Genomic DNA, 12,991 nt, shown 5'->3' on the forward strand with positions numbered 1-12,991 from the left:
TCTCTTGAAACAATTCCTGTGATTTACCTTCTTCTTCTTCTGTTTCATTTTTGGATATATATTCGGGATTAGCAAAACACTCGCAAAAAGATTTATTGAAAATATTGGATCGATATCTAAAAATATCTGGTGTCTCCTGGTTTAGATCAATCATAAGATAGCCAAAAGGTTGTTCAGTGCACTCCTTATATACGTTCAACAAATGTCCAGGATTTTCTGGATACAGTTGACGAGCGAGAGGAAAAAATTGTGATTTATCACGCACATTTTTGAAGATCACAAGATATTTTGCATTAAGAGAAATGGTTCGCGAGAATCTCGATTGATAGAAAATGTTTTGACAAATAAAAATTATTGAAATGTTTCGATGATGTGATTCTTTGATAAACATGTCACAAATTCTTTGCTCATATATTTTATCAGTCATCATATCATCAATAATCACCAATTTAGCATTTTTATCATTGCTACCTATTCTATCGGGAATGCCTTGACAAATTTTAAGATTTTGAATTTTTGGTAAATTGCCAACACTCCCTTGTTCAGAGAAACACCAATAAATGTTCTCAAAGTCCGTATCAGTGTACTCTCTCAAGTTTCTCAAGAGATTGAGAGCAAAAGTTGTTTTCCCACACCCCGATGGGCCAGCCAGAATTATCGAGAAAGACAATCGAAATTTAAACATCTTCTTTTCAAGAGTATAATCAAATGATGAAAGTTCGGATAGAGGCTGAAGTATTTATACTTTTCCCATCATGATCTTTGAAGAAATTTGAAAGTGAAAACGGAAAATGCGACCAAAAAGGAAAAACAACCCCATAGAAGATTCCCAAGAAAATAAATTGAGTACATTTTACAAAATCTTTTATTTGTCAAACCACAAAAAGATTAAATCAATTACTCTTCTTTCTTACATCCAAATTAACAAAATTTCCTCCTGCATCTTTGCCAAGGTAGGCCAGCTCCCACATATCGTCTGGTGCAACTTTTATCAGTTCATCTCCGTTCATCCGCTTTGTCCATGATTTCGGGAGCCAAATACTAATATTTTCCTCCAACTCTGCAATGTAGGTTTTCCCGAACTTTGTGTTCACCATCCTTATTGCCTGGATATGATAATATCTTCCTTCGGTCAGGCTGCTTGCAGTAATTGCCCTCTGCATTTTGACTTCCTTCCTAGCTTGATCGAACATTTTTTGAAGATCCTATCACAAAAGCAAAGAGAAAACTATAAGTTTTGAACATCTTCAAATAAATCAATCAATAAAATCTTACCATTTTGGCTGAGATTTCTAAGTAGATGACAGCAAACGTAAATGTTGACACTCTGACTGCTGATTGTAGAATAATTAAAATTTTAAAAGTTCGATTGCATTATATACTGCACCGAGAAAAATTTGGATGGTATTTTCTACAAATCGTGTCTTTAAATTCTACTGCCTCAAAAGATAGTAGAAAATACCATCCTCCATAGAAACTTTCCTTTAGAATCTACCATCTTGACATTTTAAAATTTACAATCCTATGGATAGTAAATTCTAACAGCCGGATGGTAAAATCTACTATCCTCATTTAGATTTTACCTTGACCTCTCTTAGATTCTAATATCCGCGAACTAAATTTCACTGGCCGCATATTAAATGTTAAAATTTAACTGGAAGACAGTAAATTTTAACGGAGGTTAGTAATTTGGATTGAAACTACTATCCAAGCCGTAAAATTTGCCATGCTGCTATTAGAATGTCATCGTGGAATATCTTGGGTGCCGATGCAACGGTTCCCGATATGCTTTGAATACATTATAGCAATTCGTGGCGCAGCTGGAAGATGCTGGACTGTCATCACAAAGGTCGCGTGTTCAATTCTCGGCGCAGTCTTCAATGTTTGAAAAAGATTTTCACGCACCAAAATGGCTGGAAATACAGAGAATGTCATCCAGGAAGGGCCCCAAGGCCTCAAACAATGGCCAAAAATCAATGAAAATAAGGAAAAATAAATTTTTCCGACATTTTTCATTCTAATATCCGGCTAGTAAAATTTACTATCCTGCCAGTAAAATTTACCATCTGGCTAGTAAAATCTAATATCCGGGGATATTAGAATTTACCATCCGGCTGTTAGAATTTACTATCCATGCAATAGATTCTACAATTTTTGACAGTCCGATTTAATATCGCGTTTGCTGGGTGACTTTTTTACTATCCGGCCATTAGAATTTTGTATGGAGGATGGTAAATTTTACCATCCACATTTTTCTCGGTGTGCCCAAGAAGTGCATCAGTTGAAAAATTATCCCACGGGAAATTGAAATATGATTTTTCATCATAAGAAAATGCAAAATTGTGAAATAAATTCCTGGAAAAAACATCACTCCAGATAAAAAATGAAATTTGACACTTTTCCTCTTTGTCCGCACTAGAACATGTTTCGAACATGTCTGGATGACGCTATCAAAATGCATTTTCGCGATCGCAACTTTTCTCGGAAAAAATTCCATTCCCACCTGAAATATGATCCTCTGCACACGTGCAATAAAAATTCTCATAGAAATTGCAAAATTGCGAAATAATTTCCTGGAAAACCATCATTTGCAAAAAATGAAATTGGACACTTTTCCTCTGCATGGACTAAGCTTATCGCGAAGACAACACTGAATTTTCGCGATCGCGACCATTTCTTGGAGAAAATTCCATTCCCACCTGAAATATGATCCTTTGCACACGTGCAATAAAAAGTCTCAGAGAAAAATGCAAAATTGTGAAATATTTTCTTGGAAAAGCATCATTTTGCGGGGAATGAAATCGGACACTTTTCCTCTGTATGGACTAAGCGTTGAAGACACAACTGAATTTTCGCGATCGCGACTTTTTTCTTGGAATAAGAAATTCTAATCCCACGTGCAATTGAAATTAGAGATTTTTGTCTGGACAAAGTTTGTCCATTCTGTGGGAAAATGCATTTTCGCGATAGAAGAATGGGAGTATAAAAACCCATCGCGGAATGCAATTCTGTCACAGTCGCTGCAATATTGGTGATTACACTATCTCGTGCTCTACAAGTGAAGAAGTTAAGCTTTGGTGAAAAATGAGTGGAAACAATTTGAAATTGAGGATGGACTTTCCTGTCCAGGAGGAGAAATCAGTGAAGTTTCTTCAAAAAGTAAAATCTTTTAACAAACGTTTTAACACCACGCAAGTTGAGTTGAATTTCGAACTCAAATGTCCCACTTCGAATACCTGTACGGATTGGCTGGAGAAAGTTTTCAACGAAGTTATTGGAACTATTCAACAGGAAGGAGATGAGGGAGACAAAGTAATCCTCGAGATCTTTCTTGAGGTGAATCCTAGCATCAAGCCCATATTCTTGGGTCTTCGTTCTCTGAGGACCTTAACAGCGGAGGCAGTAATTTCAGCTTTGGAGAAAGTACATCAAAGTACAATAGTTTTTAATGCAGCCGATGTCCTCAGTGTGCGAGCTTATTTGCTTCATCAAATGGAAGGTAAGCAATCATTTTGTTTATTTTATGTCTTTTTTCTGTGTGCATATCCACATAATATGTCGGAAAATTAATTTAATTTTTATAAATTATTTCACAGGACGGGGAAAACGCCATAATCCTGGAAGGATGAATCTGGCGGAAATGAGGCAGTACAAGCAGAAAAGCATAGTAGACATCTCTGGGCCAACTAATTGCTTACCAACCTCAATTGTTGTTGGTAAGTGTCTTTTAATTAATGATCAGGAAGAACGGAAAAAACAATTAGATCGACTTAAACGATATTCTACCGTTCTAAAGAAAGAAGTTCTTCAATTAATTAAAAATGTTGATGGGCCTGTTAGTGAAGAGGGTTCATACGGGCTTGATTTTGTTAACAGATTTGAGAAAAAATTTGGCAATCAGTTTAGAATCAATATTTATGATGACGCGGGAAATTTTGAAAGCATAGCATATAAATCACGGAGGACCAAGGAAAATCAGAAGAAAGTTATAAATTTATTTTATGATAAAGTAGAGAAGCATTACTTTTGTATTAAATCAGTAAAAGGTTTTTTTAATTTCAATCAACAATGTGAATACTGCGATACTTTATATAAAACTAGTCACATTTGTCCAGAAACATGCAAATACTGCACAAATACCCCACCGTGTGCTTCTGTAAGGGATATGATCCCATGTATCTCTTGCAATCGTTCATTCAGGGGTACTAATTGCCTTCAACAGCATATTAACAATGGGGTATGTAATCGTATAAAAATGTGCGATCAATGCTTTATCATGTTTGATCCCTCCACCCCTCACGACTGCGATTCACGTACATGTGATATATGTTATAAGACTTGCACACTTCCCCATTATTGTTATATGCAGGGGTATAAGAAAAAAGCTTCCAGAGAATATACTCTGATTTTCTACGATTTTGAGTCAGAGTTTGTAGATATAGGGAATGGATTTTCAAAACATGTTCCGAACCTTTGTATGTCATACACCGTATGTCACTTGTGCAACAATTCCCCTTTAGATTCATATTGCCGTAATTGCACCCCCGTGGAACATGTTTTTGAGAGCGACAGCAACAGATCAGCGGTAGCAAAATTTCTAGATTATGTACTTACCTTTAGGCCTATGCCCACTGTTGCTATCGCTCACAATGCCAAAGGCTATGATGCGCAGTTCATACTCGAAGAACTGTGTCAGAGGGAAGAGAAGATCGAACCTATTCTACAAGGTTGCAAAATATTGTATGCGAAAGTTAAGGGAGTCACATTTCTGGACTCCCTATCCTTTATTCCCTTCCCTCTGTCACAGTTCTCAAAGAGTTTTGGACTGCCCGAATGCGATAAGGGATATTATCCCTACAAATTCAACACCACGGAAAATCGCTCTTATATTGGACCTTATCCCCCAATTGAAATGTACCCAATTGAATCCATGTCCTCGCAGCAATATACCGAGTTTTTGCAATGGTATGAGCAAGTCAAAGAACTCCCCTTTGACAACCGTAAAGAACTCATCCATTACTGCCGTCAAGATGTTAAAATCCTGATGATGGGATGCCTCAACTTTATGCATTCCTTTATCGAAACCACATCCTTAAATCCCTTCTTGCAGGCTATCACCATAGCTGACGCTGTGATGAAGGCCTACAGGAAGAAATACCTCACTCCCAACACCCTCGCTATTACTCCTAAAAATAATTACAATTCCAATTTCCTTCAAATGCAGAGCAAAATTTCTCTGAAATGGCTCGTGTATATGAAGGAAACTTCCCATCCCAACATAAAGTATGAGGTCAAAATTCGCGGATCTCGATATATTGCTGATGGGTATGATGAGGCTTCTAACACTGTGTATAGTTTTGAGGGTTGTTTCTTCCATGGACATACATGTTTTCTAAATAGAGGGCATGCATTCTCAAAGAAACCCAATGATAACATGCAGAGTCGTTATGAGAGCACTCTAAAACGATTGGATCACATTCGTCAATTGGGGTATAATCTTGTTTCAATATGGGAGTGTGAATTCCGTCGGATGTTGGAAGCAGACCCTGTGCTTGCGGAGAGACTAAATAATCACCCTGAAGTTGTAGATTCAGGGTTTGATTTGCGATCAGCGGTTTACGGGGGCCGAACTGAGGTATTCCGCACATATTACAAATGTCGCCCCGGGGATAAAATTTATTACTATGACTTCACGTCACTCTACCCGTGGGCAAACAAATATTCGAAGTATTTTATCGGGCACCCAAAAATTATCAAAGACATCCCAAGTCAGGAGGATGTATTGAAGCATGATGGTGTGGTGAAATGCACCATTCTCCCACCAAAAGGCCTTTACATCCCCTGTCTTCCATTCAGGTGCAATAACCGACTCTTCTTCCCTCTCTGTCGAAAATGTGCGGAAGAACTCAATACTGATCGATGTCTCCATTCAGACGATGAAAGATCCCTCACAGGAATATGGTCCATCGATGAAGTCCGTCTCGCTGTTGATCATGGCTACGTCATCACGAAATGCTTTGAAGTTTGGTCATACAGAACTTCACAATACAATCGCGAGACAGGCGAACGTGGTCTTTTTGCCGATTACGTCGATAATTTTCTTAAAATTAAGCAGGAAGCTAGTGGATGGCCCTCGGGAGTTGAATCCGAATCCGATAAAGATAATTATATCAGCGAATTCTTTGAAAATGAGGGGATACAGCTTGATAAAGACAACATACGCGTTAACAAAGGCATGCGTTCTCTTGCAAAAATTATGTTGAACAGTTTGTGGGGCAGATTCATAATGCGGGAGAATTTCACGAAAACTACAATTTGTAATTCTCCTGAGGAATTGAATGCACTTCTTTCATCAGAAGCAATTGAAATTGTACAATTCTACCCCGCAAGCGACAACCAATTTATTGTTTCATGGAAGCACATTCATGATTCTGAGCCTCCATCGAAATATGTAAATATGGGTGTCGGAATCTGCACCACAACCAATGCAAGGATCAAGTTGTATTCCATCTTATCAAAGATAGGACATAATATTTTTTATTGTGATACGGATTCAGTCATCTACGTAGTACCTGCAGGGGAAGAGAATCCTCTTTCCACTGGTAAATTTTTGGGGGAATTAACAGACGAATTGGCTGATTTCGGTGAGGGAGCCTTCATCGAAGAATTCGTAAGCACAGGGCCAAAAGCGTATGGCTTGAAAATTTATTCACCATCTACAAACTCTTATTCATACAAAGTAGTGTGCAAGGGGGTGTCACAAAACAAAGAAGTTGCAAAAGATATAAATTTTGAAAGCCTAAAATCCTTGGTCCTCTGCGACGATAAAGAAATTAAAGTAACTTACCCTAACAAAATTCAACGTCAAAAACATTTTAAAATCATTTCTGGACCCTCTTCAAAAACAGCCCAATTTACTTTAATAAAACGGCGATGCATTGACAATAATGATACACTGCCATTTGGGTTTTAAGGTTAGAAAAATAAGGTTCAGTTTCTCATTTATAAATAGAATATATTGATATATTACTTTTGTATATATGCAACATAGGTTTTATATTCAGTTAAATTTTATGTAAATAAATTACCTCTTCTATGGAAATTTATATTTTTTAATTTCAAATTTCAACTTTGTTGCAACGTTGATTTTTTTCTACTTTGCGAGGTTGAAGAGATGAGGAAAAGACAGTAAGTATTTGAAAATAATTTTCTTTATTTTTGAAAAACAATAAAATTACAAGTTTTTCTTATCTAACTTTTGGGATGCATTTATTTTATCAATATAATAAGTTATTTCGGTAAACAATCTGAAGTAATTTATCGGTGAGCGATCTTCTACAGGAGGCGTAAATGAAGTAGCTTCAAGTTTATTTACTCCTGCAATTTTACATGTTTGCATATAATTCTCAAAATACTGTTGAATATAATTCTGAATTGAATGATTATAAATCAAAGTAACATTTATGAAATACTTTAAATTCATGAGAGAATCAAATTCTTTTCTGTTTAAGAGAATTGTATTTCCATTTTGGGATAGCATAATTGGTTTCATATTTTCAACTTGAATGAAATTAATTTCCAAATTTTCAAATCTTGAATTAATGTATCCAGCGTGCATGAGGTCTGTTTCTCCATTCTTCAGGATATCTCTGATATTCGCTTCACTGGAACACAGCATATTCCAAGACTTTTGGGTAAAATAAACAGTGTCAGATCCAAGCCAATAGTTTGTTGCAGAAATTTTCACGATTGGTGTAAATTCATGTGTCCAAAATCCAACAGTGACAAAAGTTGTATTCAGATCATTTAGAAAGTATGTGTATCCATTTAGAATAGTCATCTCAGTCACTAGTTTTGGTTCCTTTTCCATAAATGGTCCAATGTCCATTGAAGCTGGCTCTGTAACTGAATTCTCTTCCGTAGTTCCTTCTTCTACATGTTCAGATTTTTTATTTAGAGAGAGTTGTTTTGGTAGGATCTTTTTTACACTTTGCGTTTTAGTAACTTTTTTATTCTTTTTCTTCTCCACAATCCTTCCCATCTTGGAGTGTGTATTACCCATTACCTCACTCATCAAATTCCAGTAACAAACTGACAATAGTCCTTGTTTGATTTTATTGATATACGTTTTTAAAGAGTTTTTGTATCTTCCGATCATTAGCATATGTATTTGAGCCAAATATTCGAAGAAATTCGGCCATAGACTTTCCTTTTGATCGAAAATACGCATACATACAACAATATTGCCCACACACTGATGAAAATGCAGCCTGAAGTTGTTTCTTATTGTAAATCATTATTCTATGTCGAATATGTTGTTTCATAAATCTTGCTAAATATTTATTTCTCAGAAAACGGCCATATGAATCAAAAATTTCAATTGGATTATTATCTAAAGGTAGATAAATTGCAATCCAATGTTTACCGGGATGATGAGAAGGGGCCGTGTTGACGATTACACTATGCAACAAATTGACAACTTTTTTCTGTCTCAGAGGTCCCACATGGTACGTTTGATAGAGTCGAGTCCCCTAATCAAGAATATGGTTTTGGTTTTTCTCCTATACGTCACAATTTTTTTTTAATAATAGTTTAATATTTTTTCTGCTTTGCCTTACATTATCCGTTCTATCTCAGGTACTGGTGGACGGAACTTAAAAAATGTGGGTCCGTTGGAAAGGTCATTAGTTGTGCTTCAACTTTGGTAATAACAAAAAACTTTGTAAAACCACTCCTTCATGGTGTAAAATTAGAGTTTCTCTAAAAATTACCAAAACAGTGGTCTTAAAATGAGGTTTTAAAAATTTGTATAAAATAAAATAAATAAAATATTAAAAATCCATTGACACCAGACGATAGGCACCACTTAGGACTACAATTTTGCTCATCTAAGACATCCCGCTCCGATCACTCTAAATGCCTCATTTGTTAGTTTTTGTCATTTTCCAAAAATATAAAATCCCTAATTTCAGCAAATTTCTCAGAGATTTTTGAAAAATTATTTTGAAGCATAATGTAAACATACATAAATGTTGAGATTCTTCTTCAACTCGATCGGAAGATCATCAACGTGATTTTTATTCACATCTCCAAGCACCCCTCAGCCACAAGAAGGAGCCCCTTAACTCCCTTTAGAGTACAATCTTTTTTATATGTAGAAAATACATCAGCGAAAATGTCGCATATGTATATATCAATGACCTTAGATCATACTTCTCTAGAATTTTTGAACTTACTTTTCTAGTAATTACCTCTTCCAGAAAGTATTAAAAGAGTATCAAGTTTTTTTTAATCAACTGTACTTCTAGCATTTTATTTACGGCGGGAAAATGAAATTAGTGCAGTGTTATACGAGAATATATTGAAATTAAACTGCACTAGAATTAAAATAAATGGATGGATGGAAATAAATAGAAATAATGTTAAAAAGTATTAAGGAATAAAAAAGATATTTCTAACTTAATCTCGGAGAAATTTCCTGAAATTAGAGATTTTATATTTTTGGAAAATGACAAAAACCAACAAATGAGGCATTTAGAGTGATCGGAGCGCGATGTCTTAGATGAGCAAAATTGTAGTCCTAAGTGGTGCCTATCGTCTGGTGTCAATGGATTTTTAATATTTTGTTTAGTTTATTTTATACAAATTTTTAAAACCTCATTTTAAGACCACTGTTTTGGTAATTTTTAGAGAAACTCTAATTTTACACCATGAAGGAGTGGTTTTACAAAGTTTTTTGTTATTACCAAAGTTGAAGCACAACTAATGACCTTTCCAACGGACCCACATTTTTTAAGTTCCGTCCACCAGTACCTGAGATAGAACGGATAATGTAAGGCAAAGCAGAAAAAATATTAAACTATTATTAAAAAAAAATTGTGACGTATAGGAGAAAAACCAAAACCATGTTCTTGATTAGGGGACTCGACTCTATCAAACGTACCATGTGGGACCTCTGAGACAAAAACCGTGTTGCATAGTGTTATTATAGAAGGAAATTTAACATATTTGGGAAGTCTGTCTATAGGGTAAACTCCACCAAAAAATTTTCTTGTATGGATGTTACCAATCAATTTAGCCCTAATTTGAAGGGTATTCATAGCCAAATAATTTTTTTGCCATCAGTAACACCTATTTATACTCATTGTGTCACAAAACATAATTTTCAAAATATTGTTAAATTGCACTCATCAATTAAATCGCACCGCACACCTAAGACTTTTTTCCCGTGTTGCTTCCTCCGTCTGAAGGAATCAAATTCTTGCAGTGAGAATGATAGAAAGAGACTCTCCCATATGGTAGCGAGCGCGCGAAAAGGTCTCATATTGCATTTGCATTTTTCCACACTTGGACTGTGCAGAGGAAAAAAATAATGAAGAATATCACCTAAAATTTCATTCACTGAATATGACAGTGAAAAAACCACAATTTGGCATTTTTCTGGAGGTGTTGAATGATCTAAGATTTTCAAGATATTGTGAAATTCCACTCATCAATTAAATTGCATCGCACTTCTTATCCATATGGTACTGAGCGCGCGAAAAGGTCTCATATTGCACTGCATTTTTTCACACATGGACAGTGCATTGCATTAAAAAAAAAACATCATTGTGCTCCACGGAGAGTTTTCATCAGCAAATGTAGTATGTACATCACTGTGCTCCACGGAGAGTTTTCATCAGCAAATGTAGTATGTACATCACTGTGCTCCACGGCAGACTTGTGGTATATACATCATCGTGCTCCTCGGCAGACTTATGGTATATTATATACATCATTGTGCTCTCCATAACATCATCGTGCTCCATATTCAATTAAAATTATTAACCAAAAAATCAGATTCATGGTTCAGGGGGAGGGTAGCGGGGGTGCGGGGGGCGGGGGAATCGGCCTGATTCCCACGCTGGTGTCCCCTTCCTACGACATGTCCATGGAATGTCCGAGGACATTTACATCACGCTGCTGTCCCCTTACTACTCATATGTAATTGATATATTTTTCTCGCATAACCCTTTCAATTTGCGTATCAGCATGTTACTAATAATAAGAACATTCTAAAATGCATGAATTTAATCGTTAATAAACCGGTATACATACGTCCAAAAAAAAAAAAACATACAAAACGATAATTCACAGATAGCTCTATCTCGTAAGTTCGAACATTCAGCAAAGTTGGGACTCTTTGCTAAGTCTTTCAGGAACTATGTGAATTAAGATTAGCTATTAAAATGTATTGCTATTAGGTCAGATTCACTAAAGGAATATGGACAAAATATGAAGTGTTCGAAGCCAGAGTATGTGCAAAGCCTCAAAGCCTTGCCTTACTTTAGTTTTAGTGTTAATCCTCGGCATGTTTAGAAAAATTGTGGAGGGTGAAATTATGCATTTTCTAAGCTTAAGATAATTAAAATTGGTAAACTAGGATCGAACATATGAATTATTAAACTTTAGAAAAAAATAAGTAACTTTAAATCTAGAAGAAAAAGAAGTAGGGTAAGTGTGCCAAATTCCGGCCAGCTTGCAATTTCGGCCACCTTTTTTATTCCTCGAATTTCCATGAATTTTTAGTTTTTACATATTCTAGAGATTATACAATGCAAAAGAATAACAAAAAATGTAGCTTCGACAAACGAGATGATCTGAAAAAGGCATTGGAAGAATTCTTGAAGGGCAAGGAACTATGAGAATGAAGGTGGCCGAAATAGGGCACCAAAGCTATGTCTACATTTTTATTCATTTTAAAATATATTAAGAATGATTTTAGAGAAAATGAAGACGATAAACTGTCTATAAGGTTCTAAGCAACACTCCTTAACTTAAGTAGAAGGAATAAAAAAATCAATTTCTATTAAAGGTATTACATTTCAAACTTGAGACTTTGGCGCTTGCATGCAACTATGCCGAAATTTGGTACATTTACCCTATCACCATCAAACGGATTTGAGTTAGATTCTTGAGACTTAAGAAGTTTTATCCCTTTAGTCAAAGGCCTTTTATTGATTAGCCTTAAAAAAGACTCCTAAATTAACTGCGTATTTATTGAAATTCGCATTTAATATTATTTCATTCAAATTGACTCATTCAGTGGAAGTTCAAATATTCCAAAGTTTTGTGGGTTAAAACAACTTTAATATCATTAGTGACAACTGATACATGGCAAATGTTATGGAACTGAATGTTCTATGATGACTAGATTACTCATGCAAATTCAATATCGCAAATTTCGTGGCAGTGCAATACAAATTCATGGAAGTTTAAATCAATAATTCAGCATTCAATGCGCGTATAAATATTATAGCACCTGCAATATCAGTTGATTTGATTGATGTTTGTGTTTGGGTTATAGATGGCGGTCATCAGTACATCACGATACCTTTGACAACTGCAGGATCAGCACCACCGGCGCTCACGAAATTGTCATCTGTGAAGGAGGAGTACAATGCAAATGGACGGGATTCGCCGGTGATTATCAAAAAGGAAAGTGTTGAGTGATGAAGTGTTTTTGACAGCTGTCAAATTTTTCTACAGTCTGATTTCATACAGATTTTCTAAAGCTGCCTATTTCCTGCCTCTTTTTTTGCACATCCTATATATTTTTTTCCATTTATTATATTGATCCTTTTTCCGTTATTCAGCAGTAGATTTTGCAAAATATTGGATTTCTCGAGCCAGTGATCTTTTAGAGTGGATTTTGAAAAAGGAACCAAAGCAAATTATTAGGGAACATTTATACTATAAATTACACTGTACAATTGTAGGCATTTACTTGTTATTTGTATTGATTTCGAAAGAGTGAAGCGGAAAACTGACGAAGGTTAGAATCTGTGAGGTATTGAGGATCACTGGATGAAAGAAATTGATTAAAATTATAAAATAAAGTGTAAATAATCAGATAAATTTGGTAAGCATGACATGTGTTAGTGACGATATAAGTATATTTTTGATAGAAATAAAAGAAAATATCTGAAATTTTTAAAGTTGGCTACGAAAA

General features: G+C 35.4%; 1 protein-coding gene across 1 annotated transcript in view; it reads left to right on the forward strand.

The window, feature by feature from the left end:
* Window positions 1–12,991, forward strand: part of LOC129800301 (serum response factor homolog) — a 101,172-nt gene extending 88,181 nt beyond the window's left edge. Inside the window, exon 4 of the mRNA XM_055844581.1 lies at window positions 12,347–12,991. Within this exon, the coding sequence (XP_055700556.1) occupies window positions 12,347–12,492 (146 nt within the window). The 3' untranslated portion in view covers window positions 12,493–12,991. The remainder of the gene's footprint in view (window positions 1–12,346) is intronic.

The sequence above is a fragment of the Phlebotomus papatasi genome, chromosome 2, assembly GCF_024763615.1.
Source record: "Phlebotomus papatasi isolate M1 chromosome 2, Ppap_2.1, whole genome shotgun sequence".
Classification (NCBI taxonomy): Eukaryota; Metazoa; Arthropoda; class Insecta; order Diptera; family Psychodidae; genus Phlebotomus; species Phlebotomus papatasi.